The sequence below is a fragment of the Equus caballus genome, chromosome 4 (genome assembly GCF_041296265.1).
Source record: "Equus caballus isolate H_3958 breed thoroughbred chromosome 4, TB-T2T, whole genome shotgun sequence".
NCBI lineage: Eukaryota > Metazoa > Chordata > Mammalia > Perissodactyla > Equidae > Equus > Equus caballus.
The window spans coordinates 94,154,889-94,173,742 of record NC_091687.1 but is presented as its reverse complement, the minus strand read 5'-3'; the positions used below and the strand labels follow the sequence as shown (position 1 = coordinate 94,173,742).

The 18,854-nt window shown below is 37.4% G+C and overlaps 1 protein-coding gene across 4 annotated transcripts in view; it reads right to left on the bottom strand.

Annotated features, from left to right (window-relative positions):
- Positions 1-7,272: 7,272 nt before the first annotated feature.
- Positions 7,273-18,854, bottom strand: part of NUP205 (nucleoporin 205) — a 79,372-nt gene continuing 67,790 nt past the window's right edge. For all 4 annotated transcript variants that reach the window (XM_023639762.2, XM_070265900.1, XM_070265901.1 and 1 more), the window contains 5 exons: positions 12,310-12,476; positions 10,643-10,766; positions 10,088-10,216; positions 9,453-9,526; positions 7,273-7,627 (listed from right to left, as the gene is read on the bottom strand). In XM_023639762.2, coding sequence (XP_023495530.2) covers positions 7,475-7,627; positions 9,453-9,526; positions 10,088-10,216; positions 10,643-10,766; positions 12,310-12,476 — 647 coding nt within the window. In that variant the 3' untranslated portion in view covers positions 7,273-7,474. The remainder of the gene's footprint in view (positions 7,628-9,452; positions 9,527-10,087; positions 10,217-10,642; positions 10,767-12,309; positions 12,477-18,854) is intronic.

Genomic DNA, 18,854 nt, shown 5'->3' with positions numbered 1-18,854 from the left:
ATCTCAGTCTCTCAGCTGCTCCATATTCTCATAAGCTGGGAGTTCCCTCCTGATTTCACTCCTTTTCTAGCTGGTCAAAACCCTAGGAAATCAGAATTTCAATCAAGGAACATTAGCCTCAGTTCTCTTATTCATTGACCTTCTATGATACTTGCCTTTTAAAACTCTAAGTCATGATTAATCTGCCTTTTTCAGTCCCATACCAGTGATTCTGAGCAACAAATGGAGAAAAGATGGCTCATTCGGCAAATCACATTGATCTAACTAGGTTTGCTGGTATTTCTTCCACCTGGAAAAAAGAATAATTTTGGGTTTCTACTTCATACTTTACACACAAATATGTCAGATAAATAACAATTTAAAACAAAAAGAAACATTAAAATTGCTAGGGAAAATAGGGAGAAATTCTTTTATAATCTCCAAATTGTAGTTTTTCACATGACCAGCATAATACAAAATCCAGAAGCCACAAAAGAAAATATTTGTAAAATGAACTATATAGAAATAAAAAATTTATGTATGGCAAAAAGAAAGAAATAAAAGCATAATTTGTAAAACAAGTGACAGACGAATTTCCTTTATAGAAAAAGCTCCTACAAATCAGTAGACCTACAATCCAACAAAATGTGGTCAAAGGATGTGAAGTGCTCTTAGAAAAGGAAATACAAATAGCTCGAACATATGGAAAGATACTCAGTGGCATTCATACTAAGAGAGATGTAAATTACTACCATAATGAGGTATCATTTTTCTCCAGATTGGCAAAAATCAAAAAGCTTAATAACACACTGTATTGGAAAGAGTGGAGAAACAGGCACAGCTATACAGTACTGATAGTAATACAAATTGTTAAAACTTTCTTGGAGGACAATTTGACCAAAACTATCTTATGTTTAAATGAGCATACACTTTGTCTCAACAATTGTGTGAAACTGTGTATACTCAAAAACATTCATTAGAGCAAAAGATAGGAAACAGTGTTAATCAATAAGTAACTGATTAAAATAAATCATGCTATATAGATACATTGCAGTATTGTGTGTGTATTTGAGACAGAGAGAGGAGATTTTTGGGTGTTGATATAGAATGATCTTCATGATAAGTGAAAAAAGCAAGGTGTTGGTACAGGAAGAAGAAAAAAAGAAAAGGAAAACAACATTTGTACACATGGCAAAGGCCTAATTTCTTTTTTATAAAGAGCTCCTACAAATTTGAGGCATATAACAGAGGTAATATTATTGATCAGTGAGAAAGAATGGGCTACTCAGTAAATCATAAAAAGAAAATTGATTATTCATATGGGAGAAAAGAAAAGTAAAATTAGATCATACCATTCACAAAAGTCAATGCCAGAGAGAATAAAGGCCTAGTGAGGAGGCAACATTTTAAAACTGTCAAAAGATAATATAGAAGAGTATCTTTATGATCTCAGGTTGGAATAAAATTTAAGATAAAACATAAAGAACACACACCATCAAGGACAAGACAGATTTGACACATTAAAATGTAAAACTTCTACACCATAAAAAAGTTGAAGAGATAACCCAACAGACTGGGATAAAATATGTATAAACTGAAAAAAGCCATTCTGAATTTATAATTACCTCCTACACATCAAAAGGAAAAGACAACCCAATAGAAAAACGGATAAAGCTTATAAACGGAGGGAAAAAAAAGAACGATCAACAATACACAAAATATTGCAAATCAATAGAGATACCATTTTACAGCCATTGGATTGGCAAAAAAATTAAAAGTATGACATGATTGTCTATGTAGAAAATGCGAAAGAATCAACAAAAAAAATTCCTGGAACTAGTAAGTGATTATAGAAAGGTTGCAGGATACAAATTTAACATAAAAAAACAATCGCTTTCCTATATATCAACAATTAATAAGTGGAATTTGAAATTAAAAACACAGTACCAATTACATTAACACTCCAAAAATGAAATACTTAAATATAAATCTAATGAAATATGTACAAGATCTATATGAGGAAAACCAGAAAAGTTGGATGAACAAAATCAAAGAACTAAATAAATGGAGAGGTATTCCATGTTCATGGATAGAAAGACGCAATATTATCAAGATGTTAGCTTTTCCCAACTTGATCCATAGAGTCAATGCAATCTCAATCAAAATCTCAGCAAGGTATTTTATGGATATCAACAAACTGATTCTGAAGTTTATATGGAAAGACAAAGGACCCAGATTAGCCAATGCCATATTGAAGAAGAACAAAGTTGGAGAATGAATGCTACCCAACTTCAAGATTTACTAGAAAGTTACAGTAATCAAGACAGTGTGGTATTGGCAAAAGAATAGACAGATAGATCAATGAAACAGACTAGAAAGCCCAGAAATAGACCCTCATAAATATAGTCAACTGATCTTTGACAAAGGAGCAAAAGCAGTACAACAGAGCAAAGACTGTGTTTTCAGCAAAATGGTGCTGGAACAACTGGACAGCCACATGCAAAAAACAGAATCCAGACACAGACCTTATACCCTTCACAAAAATTAAAATGGACCATAGACCTAAAGTTAAAACACAAAACTATAAAACTCCTAGAAGATAACATAGGAGAAAACCTAGATGACCTTAGGTATGGTGACGCCTTTTTAGAGACAATACCAGACTCATGAATCCATGAATGAAATAATTGATAAGCTGGACTCATTAAAATTAAAAACTTCTGCTCTGAAAAAGGCAATATCAAGAGTTAGAAGACAAGCTGCTGACTTGAGAAAATATTGCAAAAGATGCATCTGATAAAGAACTGTTATCCAAAATATACAAAGAACTCTTAAAAATCAACAATAAGAAAACAAACAACCTGATTAAAAAATGAGCTAGAGATCCAAACAGATACCTCACCAAAGGAGATATATAGATGACAAATAAACATGAAAAGATGTCCATGTCATATGTCATCAGGGAAATGCAAATTAAAACAATGAGATACAACTCTACACCAATTAGAATGGCCAAAATTCAGAACACTGATAACACCAAATGCTGACAGGGATGTGGAGCAATAGAAGTCTCACACATTGCTGATGGGAATGCAAAACGGTACAGCCACTTTGGAAGACAGTTTGACAGTTCCTTACAAAACTAAACATACTCTTACCATATGATCCAGCAATTGCCCTCCTTGGTATCTGCCCAAAGGAGTTTAAAACCTATGTCCACACAAAAACCTCCAGAGGGATGTTTAGAGCAGCTTTGTTCATAATTGCCGAAACTTGGAAACAACCAAGATGTCCTTCAGTAGGTGAATGGATAAATAAACTGTGGTACATCCAGACAATGGGATAATATTCGGCACTAAAAAAAAAAAAAGAAAAGAAAAAGAGCAAAAAAAAGAGCTCTCAAGCCATGAAAAGACGTGGAGGAAGAAGCTAATCTGAAAAGGCTACATACTATATGATTCCAACTGTAGGAAATTCTGGAAAAGGCAAATCTTTGGAAACAATAAAAAGATCATTGGTTGTCAGAGGAGATTGAGAAATGAATAGGCAGAGTGCAGAGGATTTTTAGGGTAGTAAAAGTTCTCTGTATTACAATGATGGATATGCCATTATACATTTGTCCAAACCCACAGAATGCACAACACCAAGAGTAAACCCTAAGGTAAAAACCATGGGCTTTGGGTGATTATGATGTGTCAACGTAGGACCATCCTTCGTACAAATGTATGGTTCTGATGAGTGATGTTGATAATGGGGAAGGCTACGCGTGTGTGGGGGCAGTGGGTATATGAGAAATCTCTGTATCTTCCTCTCAATTTTATTGTAAACCCAGAACAGCTCTAAAAAAATGAAGTCTTTAGGAAAAATAAAGTATGACAATTGGAACTGTTACTGATGGTATGGACAAGCAGAAACTCTTAGTCCATTGGGTAGGAGTAAATTGGTGCAACCACTAAGAAAAATATTGCAATATTTTAGTGAAATTAAAGCTCTTAATCTCTCCCTCAGGATTTCCATTTCTAGCTATATAATCCAGAGAAGCCCTTACATGTCATGTGTCTCATCCAAGGAGACATGTATGATAATGAACATTCCAGCGCTGTTTATAATAGCAAAATATTTGGAAGTTAAATGTATAACAGTCCACCAACAGTAGAATGCATAAATTAAGGTGTTTGTACAATGTGATACTACTATTCAATACTTGCAATAAATGAGCATGAGGAATTATCAAAAACACAATGTTTGGGCCGGCCCAGTGGTGTAATGGTTAAGTTCACGTGCTCCGCTTTGATGGCCTGGGTTCACCAGTCCAGATCCTGGGCGCAGACCTACACACCGCTCATCAAGCTATGCTGTGGCAGCATCCCACAAAGAACTAGAAGGAGATACAACTAGGATATACAACTATGAACTGGGGCTTAGGGAAAAAAAGAAAAAAAAAAAGAGGAAGATTGGTAACAGATGTTAGTTCAGGGCCAATCTCCAAGAAAAAAAAAACAACCCACAATATTGAACAAGAAAAACAACCCGCAAATTGCTCCACAGGATGATGACGCACATATAAAGATTAACAACCTGTAAAATAATACTTTTTAATGCCTAGGAATACACACATTTGTAGTGGAAATATAAAACGTGAATGGTGAAGATCAACAATGAATTCTTGAAAATGGTTCTCTGGGAGAGAAGTAGGGGAATGGGACCCGGGAGCTCACAGGCACCTCACCTGTATCTACCATCATTTATTTCCTAAAGAAAAAAAAAAGATCTGGAGCAAATGTGACTAATTTTAAGATTTGATCAAATTAGGTATATGACATGAGGATAGAATATCTGTGTTTATTATACAGATTATATTATTTGTACGGCTGAAACAGCACACAATTTTAAAAATTGGAATAAATGATAAAACCAATAGTTGAAAGGTGTTTTTGGAAACAAGATATTCACAGTCTCAAAGTATCGACCCAAAGCAACCCACCCAGATTACTTATTCATTACACTGGGGAAAGAATAAGCTTTACAACGGAGATATGTGCCATACACTGCCTTAACTACAAGATCAAACTTAATGTAATAGAACAAACTGACACGTACCTCCTGATATGATATGCTGAGGGCAAAAGATTACCTGCAGAATTGTAATATTCTTGCCAAAAATGTTCAAGCTGAATTTAATTTAAAAAAATCAAACTAATTGTGAGAACTTTTTCCAAACAGCTCAGAAATGTCAATGTTATATCAGTCTCCTTTCCCTCCAAAAAGGGAGGGGAACTGTTTCAGAATAAAGGAGAATAAAAGGATAACTAAATGTAATGTGTGAGTGATTAAATCCTGGGTAAAATAATAAAGCTCTAAAAGTACCTTTTTGGGGCAATTGAGGAAGTCTGAGCATGGTCTGAATATTAGAAAATTTTACTGCATTTTATTGTCAAATGTCTTAAGTGTGATAATGGTATTGTGGTTAGGAAGGAAATAACCTTGTTCTTATTTGCTGAAATATTACAGATAAAGTGTCATGATGTCTACAACCTGCTTTCAAATAGTTAAGGAAGGAAACCAGTTATACACATACAAAAAAAGCTAAAGCAGACGTGCAAAATGTTAACAATTGGTGAAGCTGGGTGAAAGGTATATGGGTTCACTGTAATTTTCTTTAAACTCTTGTGAAGAGTCAAAATTTTTCCAAATAAGTTGGGAAAACAATAGACAAATATTTAGAAGTGGTTAGATTGCATATGCTCAGATTAAGTTCAGGCACAAATATTTATGCATCACCGTTTTATGAAAACTACAATAACAACTAGCAAGAAAGTATTCACTTCTTTTGATTTTCTAACCCCATCAAACTGATCAACTCAGTAAAAAACAACACACTGAAGATCTGATGCTTATTTAGTATTGTTGAAGAATAGATGACCCTACCCTTTAAATGCTAAAACTTTTTTACATTGAATATCTAAAATTTATTTTTATCCTCCTTGCTTTGCTGAAGAGCACGTGCTGCACCCCACAGCCTCTCTCCAGGCCCAGGTAACAGAACGCTGAGTCAGGTGGCAAGCGCTCCGCAGTCCTGATTACTAGCCTCTCCCTGCTGTATTTATCACACAAACAGTATTCTGGTCAGCCTTTTAAGCAGCACCCACACAGCTGCCATCCTTCCTGCCTCTACCTCCCACACACTTCTCTCCTGCCCCAACTTCTGATCCATAGTCTGCTGTAATTTTGGAAGAAATGATGGGAAAACAAGCTAATGAAGTTTAGTAAATCCAAAATCTTAAAGCCAAATTTAGCTACTATCTCTATCCTGTGGAAGGCTTCACACTTCAGAGGTTTATAAAATGCTTTGATTCTGTGCCCCAAGCTCTGTTCTGATTATTTCTGGGTTCAAGCCTGTGTTCCAGATGATAAAGATTACCATATGCCTGACGAGTGGAGCGACAGTCATTACTATTACATTTTGGACTCACTTATTCATTCACAACCCTCTAAGATTTCTATTTGTTAACAGGATGCTTTCCAGTTAAAGATTAATGTTTGTAAGTGGTGGGCAGTAAATTAATTTCAAACTCTAACAATGACAAAGCCTTTTTAAAAGATGTTTAAAAGCCAAGGCAATTTTATTGTTAGATTAGAAAAAAACAGCAACACACTAGAACTAAGTATTAACTTCCTGCTACTACAGGAGAGTCGAGACTCTTCCCCTCTCGGCAGTCTCTCCTACATACTAGGCTGAAATAACTGGTGGCCAAAAAGGGAAAAATGGACTTTCAGATGAGGTAGTCACTTAACATAAATACAATTGGGCAAGAAATAGAGTGGTGATTGTGTTAATTCTTTTGCCCTAATTATAGCCTTTATACTAATTATATGAGAAATATAGGCAGATGATTAATTTGAGAAATTTCACAATCATTTCTAAGGAACAAACGTAAATTATTATATCATCACTTATATGCAGAAAAGATAAAGATAAGTTTAGGGAAGAGAAATTTAACTTTTTGAGACATTTCTATAATATACCATTCATAGTACTATTCTATTCTATTCTGTTAAAGGGCATGAGTATAGTTTATTATCCACTCTACTCCACGGAGTAACATTCAATATCACGGAAGTGTAGTGTAGGTACAAAGGGAGAAAAAATTAAGACTTTCCCGATTATGCCTTTAATTTAGCATTCACAGTAATATCCCTGGGGGAAAACCACCAGTGACTGTGGAAGGTTTGTTTGTTGGATTCCCAATAATGATCATTTTCTAGGTAAAATTTCAAAAGACCCGTCATACATTTGTTTTGTTTTTTTAAAAAGCATTTATTTTTCACTAGTGAGGATGAAATCAGGCACAGAAGTTTACAGAAAAGATGTCCATATATAAAGAAAGAAATAGCAAAATATTTTTTGGTCATAATTTAGAAACAAACTAATCTATAAAACGGAGACAGTTTTCCCCAATTCATCTCTTCCCTAGAAGAATATTAGCACAGGCTCTCAGTTCCGTGATATTCTCAGTAAGCCTCGGATACGTCTGACAAGAGCTTGTATGAAACTATAGCGAGATCGAACTTTTGAATATAATCCTTCAATGTCCAGAAGTTTCTTTTGTAGTGATTCTCCAAAAGCGTTGATGGCGTCAGCCTGAAGCTAGAGGTAACACAGATGACATTTCATTATTAAAACTGCAGTCTCAAATATTTCTTTTATTCTGTCTTCCAATTTAAAATACCTTTGAATTTTTGTTATGTGGTCCTTTCTCACATACCAAATTAACTAAACATTCACTTTTTCCACCCTAGAGTTTATTGGTATGATACTGCTTTTCCCATTCCTTTCTTATATAAATGTATAAAAATTTAAATTTGTTTTTAAATAGCAATAACTGCTGCTGCTGCTGCTGCTGCTGATACATGGACATATACAAAATGGGCCTGAAGGGCCATGCAAGAAGTTAAGAGTGGGTGCCTTTGGGGAAAGAAACAAAGGACAGATTGGAAAGATGCTTTTACTTCATTTTTCAATTAAAAAAAAAAAAAAGTTTGCATGCTTTTACTTTCAAAAAATATAAATGCGAGGAGGGAACCCGGTACACACTTTAGAATTCATATGTATTTTAGAATGCATATGTCATTTCAGATGGATCGTTTTGGTATACTGAAACACTAAAATTAAGAAAAAATTAGTGAACCTACCTGCCTTCAGTTTTGCATTAAAATCAGAGCACTGAGTGAGAAAATTATTTATTAATCTTGTACTTCTTCTAACTTTATAACAGACCAGTCTAATGAAACTGAAATGGTCATTAAGTCCACATATATTTATTTAGTTATTATTAATGTTTTTGGTGAGGAAGATTGTTGCTGAGCTAACATCTGTGCTAATCTTCCTCTACTTTTTCTATGTGGGATGCTGCCACAGCATGGCTTGATGAGCAGTGTGTAGGTCCACAGCCGGGATCTGAATCTGTGAATCCTGGGATGCCTGAAGTGGAGTGTGCGAACTTAACCACTATGCCACTGGGCCAGCCCCAACATATATTTTTTAGACATCTTCTGGAAGATGTTTTTTTTGGCTAATTATGCACATGGCCTCACTTAACATTAGCTTCTCTAAACAAGTCTAGCCAAAAAATGAATTCCTGCTATAAAGTCACTAAGGGGCAAGTGTAGTCAGGGCTAGGATAAGAGTATGGTATCTATGATGTCTGGCTAAGTGTGGTCTAGAGGATGCTGTAACTGCACCTCTCTTTCCCGGATAAGGCCCAACCTTCAGCTTTAAGAAAGGCAGTGACCAAGAGGGATGAGGGAAGAGCAGAGACTTTGCCAAATCACGGCATGGACAGTCAGATGTCTAGTAGCTGAGCTAGCTCTAATTCATTTTCCCTAATATCATACACCCTGGTAACTACTTTGTTTCTAAGACTTTGCTATTAGTTTCATATGAGGTTTCCATTTTAATTGTTTTTGGAGTGTGCTTCATTCATTCCAATACTACTGATCAAATTGTTACTAAGTACATAATGCTGTACGATATTATACTCTACTACAGTGGAATTGTTAATGGCTACTTACGATCTCTCCATTAAGTTATTTTCTGAAAAATTAAGTGTTGAGTGATACTTTGAGCCTAAAAATTCTACAAAGTTAATCAAAAGAAATTAGGAGTTTCCAGATCATAATGCTTACCAACTATTGAACTATATTCTAGGCACTACCCTACGAGCCTCGCATATGAAACCTCATTTAATTCTAACGAAATTCTTTGAGGTTGAATTATCATTCCTATTTCTTACGAGAAAATGAAGGCTCAGAAGTTAAGTAAGTTGTTCAAAGTCACGTATCTGTTAGGTGGCTATGCCAGAATTCAAATGAAGTCTTTGTATGCAACCGTGCAAACTATAATCTTGCTAATATATTAGGCTTTTCCTTTTCCCTTCAAAAAGAAAAAAAAGAGAATGACAACAGAATCTTACCTGGTCTATGTCATGTTGGCTTACCACAGTCAGTCCACTTCTAAAATCCAGATTGGTTTCTGAAGCAAAGGAATCTAGAAATAAAGACACAGTCAAACCAGCTTTGCAAGTACATTTCTACTATACGGTGGAAGAACCTGATGACAATGAAAAACATGGGTCAAGATTGAGAACTCTATTTTAACTTTCAGTAAACGCAAGCCCCTGGGAAGCATTTCCCTGTTCTAGGCCAGGGTTCTCACGCTTTTCTTCTGTTTCTTCCCCTCTGAGGGTTCCAATACATGCTCATCAGTTAGAGGCTCAGACCAGCAACAAGAAACATGGCCTAGGCTGACCTGCTTCCATTCTTCTGGAAAATTATCTGTGACCAGGGGACTCTGGAGCTCTGGAGCTGGGTCAGCAACCTGCAAGAAGCTGCGGAGCAGCCTCCAAGAAGCTCTTATGCTGCCCATAATTTCCCAGGGACAGAGGTAAAATATAAAAAATAGCTACGTCTAGTAACTAAACAGCTCTCAATTACCTAATTCACTCTTAGTTACATGGAAACATAAAAAATAAATTAAAATGTAACTGTTTTTCAAGGAGCTAAAATCTATAGGCATTTATGGTTTACTAATTTTCAGAATAAAGGTTACCTTGTAGTCTTCTGCTTTTAAATAAGGTCCTGGAGGCAAATAAGGAATCTTGAGAATCCGTGGGTGTACAATGTAACAAGTAGTACTCCAAATGGCGCCAAAGAATAAATAGGCAGGTCTCTATGATAACTACAGATAAAGGCTCAGATTAAAGGAAAACAATGTCATCACATGTTTTTTTTACAAACTAGTTTCTGAGGAGAAAAAAGGACTGCAAGTACTGAGTGATGTACCCATGGCCTCAGTCTAACAGACAGGGTAAGACTGCACTGACGGCGTCTCCCCAAAAAGCAGCAAGGTGTGCAGAGAGGAAGGAGGTGGGGGCTGCGGAGTATGTGAGATAAGGATCTCCTGCCCAGACAGAGATTACTAGCTACTCTAAAAGGTAAGAAAAAAAATTTTAATTTGGAAATACATCAGGCATTTACAGTAATTATGGCCCTTTCCATATGGTTCTGAAGTCCAAATAAGGTGAGAATAAGTAAACAGTTCCTACATTTGAAGATTTTCTTAAAGGTCACCATTCAAGTCCCCCTATGATTTCAGTAAGGATACAAGAACAGAGGGAGAGCAGTTTAGCTCGATTATTGATCAATTTCACCAAACGCCTTCTCGCTAGAACATACTTCTGGGCAGTGGAGATTTTATCAACACCAGCAGGCATCACAGACTGACACAACTAAGAAAAAGAAACAAACACAGTATTAAGAACGACATAAATTCTAACAAAAGTTTAATGAAAATCTACTATAAAACAGGTTGCTTGTGATAAGTACTGTGAAAAACATTCAGATAAGTTGAACCATCTTCGCAGACAAGACTTATTATCTAGTTAGGACACTAGCGACTTAAAAAAACAAGAGCCAAAGAAGCAGTTGAATTCACAAATGAATATTCATCTGCTGCTTTCTGAAAAAGTCCTGCCCCTGAAACAGATATTTCCAATCTGCTGATGGGCCAACCAACCCTGAATTTCCTGTCAAATTAAAACAAAACAGGTTTTTTCAATCGTAGGTGTAGCAATGCCATAGAGAATTTCTGTAACAGCTGTCACGTATCTTCTGAAGAAAACGTAAAGTAGACTGCTAGAGCATAAACAATAGGATCATCAACCAGAACCACCCCACTCACTCTTCTATTTGGCATACTGATAAGCACAGCGGTTCAATTGAAAATTCGGACACTGGCTTGGGCAGAGGGCATACTGGGGCTGGTGGAGTGCCACATATTTTACCGTGATGCTACAGTTCCCCTTGCGAGCATTAGCATCGAGAGGGGGAAGGGCTGCCAGGTGTAAACAACACAGTTTCAGGGATTACCTGAACCCAGCCAACAACTCCTGCCCCAACCTGTACTGTACTTGCTGGCTGCATGGCTTTGGGTAAGTTATTCAACTTTCAGTGTCTCAGCTTCCTCATCTGGGAAATGGGAGTAGCAACATGTGTCTCACGTATTCAGGTAGAACTTGTGGCTCAGGGGCTGGCAGATCATAAACGCTCAATAAATGCTCCCTGTGATATCAGAAGAGTGGCAAGAGGGAGTGGGCTTTGACTACTCTTAAGAGTGACATGGAGTTTTTCAGGACAGCTGGTGTGAACCGGGAATGGCAAAATGGTTCAACATCCAGGCTGCCACAGGACACCAAGAAACTTCAGCACTGGCCAAGAGATGCCTAACAGTGCCAAACGGGAAAGAAAGCAGACTCCTTGGGAGGCAAGCCTGGCAACTCAGTATCTCTAGCTACAATAAATGCCAGGGAATGATTCTGGGTCATTGAGAGCAGGCAGTCAAGTCTGATACACCATCCCGTTTGTCTGAAAAATTCACTAAACAGTGAAGATGCTGAAGGCACAGAGACATCTTACCTATGGAATTGCTTTTACTGAATAAGCATCTGCAATAGAAACCTAAGTTTCTTACCACCGAGTCTAGAGTATAAATTACCAAAACTACTCAAAGGCCAGCTGCCGTGCTACCGAATGGCACGTGGTTTTCTTGAATGGTGCAACTTCACTGTCTCTCATTCGAGAGTTTCTATGTTTATGAGGTGTGGTGCTAAGGTGAGGGACTCTTCTTCAAGCCGCAGAGAAGAATCATTTTAATTCTTTTTGTCTCATTGCATACGTCATCTTTACTCACAAGTCTGACACCAGTACCCTGCCCCTTATTAGTACAAGTAATGGCTTTTCAAAAGTCTCCACAGATCATTGTAAGATTCATACCTCTTTTATCTCATCTGGTGGAAGCTGCTCCACATTCTGTAGCTTATTGACACTCCGTCGATGACTGTCATAATAGCTGAAGAAATCATTAGCACTCTGTTTCAGCAGGTAGATGATAATGCCCAAACCAGGCAGGCGCCAATACGGAACTACTGGAGCTTGGGTATCTAACAGTTGATGATAAAAAACAATGTTCCACTTAGAAGCATTTTATATGAATTTCAAATGACCTGTTTTAAAACAAGGAACGCCCAGGAATGTAAGGGCATGTAAACTATTATTAAAACCAACCCAAGACTACTTTCAAATATCACTGACAGTTCAAGAGTGGTTAGGAGCTACTGTACATACTGTATCAGGTATGTACGTAAGCTGGAGACCTTAAAAGAATAAGAAAATTTGGCTGATGGACATACACAGAGCTTACCCTTTATTGGGTGAAGACCTCTTGAGAACTCTATGTTAGTTATCAACCTTTACACCCGTATCCCCCCCCCCCCACCACCAATATTCACACATACAGAAGCCATATATACAAGTATGCAGTTTCCTGACCCCAGGTGAAAAATTCCTGCCTCACCCTACAGCTCTAGTCATATGGACTCATTTACAGTCTGCATCTTTCTGGTTGCTAAATTCCCAGCTCAAAGTCATTCTTCCAAAGAGATAAGGAGAACGCGAACTTAAATATTAAAAAATATAAGTGGATTTGAACTTTAATAAGTCTTTTACCACAGTAACTCCACTTGGGTAGCAAAACAAAATGGTCTGCCTTTTACTTGACTACCTTCTGGTGAAGGTGCAAAGGACAGTGGGATGTTGGAGAAGTTATCCACAGAGGGAAGAACAACTAGAGAATAATAACACTACCATTCCAGAGATAAGTTTGTATAGTGCAAATAGAGCAATTTCCTCTTACGACTGAGGGATTTCTTCAGAAATACCTACGTAATTTCAAGTTCAACTTAAAATAATCTTTCTTTCATGGCCAACTTCCATGAATACTGAAGGAGAGATCTGCATTTGCTTCTTTCACTACCATCTCCCTTACCCTTGCTCCAAAGTCAGATCTCACAGATCTTCATGTGGAGGGGAAGAGAGAGAGCAGGCCCCTGTCAGTGGATGTTGCCACCAACCAGGATACCTCAGACTCATCTGAATTGCCAGGTTTCCCTTTCCAGTCTTCAGTGAAGATGTGACAGTCTCAACGATATAGGTCATTATAGAGAGACTTCTCCTAGTGAACTTAGGTACCCTGGTCCCCAGATCACATTTATGTGATACCTACTAGGAGGAAGATATCCACAAAGAGGATAACTTAATGCTGAGAATACTCCAAAGCATTTCAGGAGTTCTCAAACACTAACTTGCTCAAGTCTAGAAAATATTAGTTCCGAAGCTCCAGACTTAGACATCAGATGAGGATGGCTCCTGAGAAATTCGACTACAGAAACAGATTCTGCAGGAAAGATCACGAGGTCTAGGCACTAGAAGTGCTATAGGAAAGGGTCCCTGGATCACAAGTAATGTAAATATACTAAATGATAACAGCAATAACAATAGCAATAATGGAAATAATAATAGCTAACATTTAGGTAGTGCTAAGTGCCAGGCATTGTTCTAAGGCACTTGACATATATTAACACATTTAACCCTTACATTAATTCATTGGAGGAGAGTTGGTTATGACTTCCACTTTACAGATAAGGAAACTGAGGCACAAAGAGGGTAAGTAATTTTTCTGAAGTCATACCAATAGTCACTTGTAGAACTGGCTCTAAAATCTAGGCAATTCATCAACAGTCTGTGGTCTTAACCACTAGGTCAAATTGCCTCTTTAAAACTAAGTATTCTCGAAACTACCACATAGCTACTGACTCTTATGCCTAGAATTGGCAGAGGAAAATATGCTTATTAACTCTTTGACAAGTCTGATGAGAGATAAAGATCAATTTATAAGGCTTCATAAAGTTCACCTTTAAGTATTAAAGATCATATGGTATGCGAAAGATTGGCTCAAAATGAGAACAAACTAAATGAAATTTTAATAATTACTAGGGATATATTATTAGCATATGATTAATGTTTTTGAAGAATACATGACGAAATTACAATTTGGTTTGAAAATCTTATGTTCAGGTTAAATTTGTTTTTAAAAGTTATATTCAAGGGGTTAGAAAAAGATTGTCTTTTTTTTTTTTTGAGGAAGATGAGCTAACTACTGCCAGTCCTCCTCCTTTTGCTGAGGAAGCCTGGCCCTGAGCTAACATCTGTGCCTATCTTCCTCTACTTTATATGTGGGACGCCTACCACAGCATGGCATGCCAAGCAGTGCCACGTCCGCACCCGGGATCTGAACCAGCGAACCCCCGGCCGCTGAGACGCAGAGCGTGCGAACTTAACTGCTGCGCCACAGGGCCGGCCCCAAGATTGTCTCCATCAAGCTATAGATCTACAGGGATTAATAAACAGATTCACATTCATTTACAACTGCCAGATAGAGAGGAGACAGATTAGGTTAAATGTCGCTATCAGGTGACAGGAAAACCACTGTTCTGAATGAAAAGGGGTCTTTGGGTAGGATTCCCAATCATTCCATACCCTTCCAAAGTGAAGATGAACTCTTTTCACATTTGCCAAGCTACCTGGACTAGAAAGGTAACTTTCCCCTTGTGCTGGCAAGGGCAGGCAGGGGTTGAAATCTTCCCATAGTAGCATCTTTTTATTCTAGTGATCTTCCTGGCAGCAAACTTTTCGAATATAGGAGAAAGCTAGAACTATGTAAAACTAACTTGTTTATTAAGTCAAAGGAATTGTTTTATATCTCCAATCTAAATGACTTAAGCATTTACCCCATAGACTATAAGTTTTTTTTTTTTTTGAGGAAGATTAGCTCTGAGCCAACATCTGCTGCTAATCCTCCTCTTTTGTTTCTTTTTGAGGAAGACTGGCCCTGAGCTAACATCCGTGCCCGTCTTCCTCTACTTTATATGCAGGACGCCTGCCATGGCATGGATTGACAAGCGGTGCACATGTCCGCAACCCAGGATCTGAAACGGTGAACCCCGGGCTGCCAAAGTGGAATGTGCGATCTTAACTGCTGCACCACCAGGCCGGCTCCACTATAATCCACTATAAATCTTCATAGCTACTTCTTCAATTTCTTTAAGACATACCCTCACCTAAGTAAGACTACTCCAAATGAATCACTAAGTGAAAGGTATCTTTACGTAAAGGTATCTTATTAGCTATTAAGGACTTCTGCTTCCAAGTATGACAAACTAAAACCATATCAGACAACAGCCCATTCCCCACCTCCTGCCCATAGCAGACAACTAAAACACCTAGCTATAATACAGAAAATAACTGCCTGAAGGCACCAGAGAGTGAAGAGAAGCAGAGAGACACTGGTGGGGAGGAGGGCAGACAGAACCTATACAACTGCATGAGTAAGTTCCCATCTCCACGGCCTTCAGCCTGGGGCTAAGTAGAGCTGGCAGTAGCACAAGCACCACAGTGCAGGGGCAGGAGTGCTGATGGAAAAAGCAGTTATTCAAGCCTGCGAAACCAAAAAAGAAGCTAGGAAGCTGGGAAACCATGACTGCTGAAAAAGTTGGGGGAATCTTGGAAGAGCTAGAGAGGGGATCCCCAAGGCTACCCACATCACTGACTGAGCCCTGAACCAGGTATGCATGGAACACACTCAAAACAGCTCAGCTAAAGGCAAAAGACTTAAACTGAGACAGCACCTGCCACCTCAGGATCAGTGTTCACAGTTCAAATACAGCCAAGGTAATTGCCAGCTAAAATGAAGGAAATAACACTCATAGGGGAAAACAAAAAATAACAGAATCTAGAAACTTTGCAACTTCATAATGTCAGTATACAATTTAAAATTACCCAACATATAAACAACTAAGAAAATGGAACACATTCTCAAGAGACAAGAAAATCAATCATGAATAATCGCAGATGAACCAGATGTTGGAAACTAATGAATGAGGGTTTTAAAGTAACTATTATAACTATTCTAATTTAGGGAAAACAAAATATGCTCATAATCAATAAAAACCACAGGAAATCTCAGAGAGAAAATAGAAATGATATAAAAGAACCAAATGGACATTCTAGAACTGAAAAATACAGCTTTTGAAATAAAAAGTTCACTGGATATACTTAACAGCCAATGGAGTTTATTGAGGAAAGAATAAGTGAACTTGAAGATGGATCAACTGAAAATATTCAAGGAAAAGAACAGAGAGAAAAAAGATTGAAAAAAAATGAACAGAGTCCCAGGGACATATTATACAGCATCAAACAGTCTATAATACATGTTTGGAGAGAACAGGGCTGAGAAATATTTCAAGAGAAAATGGACAAATTTTTCCCAAAATTGCTAAAGCAAAGAAATTTATAGATACAAGTTGTTCAACAAACACCAAAAAGAATAAAAACAAAGAAGCTCACACCAAGGCATAAAAGTCAAACTGCTGGAAGATAGAGCACATGTCTTAAGAGCAGCAAGAGAGAAACAACACTTGACATATAGGAGAACAACACTGCCATCAATGGCCACTGCTCATTAGAAATCACGGAAGCCAAAACAAAGTACAGAAATACCTTTAAAGTACAGAAAGTAAAAAACTGCCAACTCAGAATTCCATATTCAGCAAAATTCTTCTGCAAAATGAAGACAACATCAAGACATTTTTAATAAAAGAATCGAAGAGAATTCATCACAGCAGATGTGTACTATAGGAAATTTTTGGCCTGAAGAAAAACGATACCAGATGGAAACTCCAATAATCAGGAAAGAATGAAGAGCATCAAATGTGGTTAATATCTGGATAAATGCTAAAGATTATTTTACTTTTTACCTTTTTGTTCTTAGTTTCTTTATAAACTATTAAAATGTTTAAAGTAAGAATTACAGTATCCTCTAATGGGATTTATAATGCATATAGATGAAATACATGTAACAATTATAAAGGAAAGGGGGTAGAATATGGACCTATACAGTTACAAGAGGTCTAAATTTTACATGAAGTGGTACAATATTAACAATAAATAGCCTTTAAAAAATTATGGCACCTCCATAAAAAATTATGGCACCTCCAAAAAAAATTCAAAGAAGTATAGCTAAAAACCCAATGGGAAATTTAAATTCTATAAGATACAATTTTTTAAAAAGCAGGAAAGGGGGCTGGCCCCATGGCATAGTGGTTAAGTTTGGCATGCTCCACTTCAGTAGCCTGGGTTCATGGGTTTGGATCCCAAGCACAGACCTACACCACTCGTCAGCCATGCTGTGGTGGCAACCCACATATAAAGTGGAGGAAAACTGCCATGGATGTTAGCTCAGGGCTAATCTTCCTCAAGCAGAAAAAGAGAAGGACTGTCAACAGATGTTAGCTCAGGGCTAATCTTCCTCAGCAAAAACAACAACAACAACAAAAAAACAGAAAAGGAGAAAAGGAAAAACAAAAAACCCAGAAAAGGCAGTCAGAAAACAACAATAGATAGAAAATAATTAAACATTAGACTTAAATCCAACCATACCAATAATTATATTAAAGATTAAAGGACTAAACATTCCACTACAAGACAGCGATAGTCAAAACAGATTTAAAAAGAAAAAAAGACCCAACTCTGCTGTGTAGAAGAGATGCACTTTAAACAAAGACGTGGATACCATGAAAGTAAATGGATGGAAAAAGATAAACCAGGGAATCCGTAAGCAGACAACATTTTGAAAAAGAAGAACAAAGTTGGAGGATTTACAGTACCTGATTTCAAGACTTACTGTAAAGCCATGGAAGATAGAGAGTATAGACCATAGAAAGACAGTGTGGTATTAGAGAAAAAACAGACACAACAGATCAATGGAACAGAATTGAGAATCTAAAAATAAACCCCAACTTATGTGGTCAATTGATCTTTTTTTAAGGAAGATTAGCCCTGAGCTAACATCTGCTGCCAATCCTCCTCTTTCTGCTGAGGAAGACTGGCCCTGAGCTAACATCCGTGCCCATCTTGCTCTACTTTATATGTGGGATGCCTTCCACAGCATGGCTTGACAAGCAGTGCATAGGTTCACACCCGGGATCCGAACCGGTGAACCCTGGGCCACCGACACAGAACACGCGAACTTAACTGCTACGCTACTGGGCCGGCTCCTGTGGTCGATTGATTTTTGACAAAAGTTCTCAAGGTAATCCAAACAGACAAAGAGTCTTTTCAACAAATGGTGCTAGAACTGGACATAGGCTCACCACTAGTAATCAAGGAAATGCAAATTAAAACCACAATAGAATATAACAACACGCCCACTAGAATGGCAAACGTTTAAAAAGACTGACATTATAAGCACTGGTAGGGAAGTGGATCAACTAGAACATTATACATTATACTAGAACATTATACATGGCAGGTGGAAATGCAAAATAATTGTCACTTTGTAAAACAGAATGGCAGCATCTTATAAAGTTAAACATATCATACAACCCAGGAATTCCATTCCTAGGTATCGACTCAAGAGATGAAAA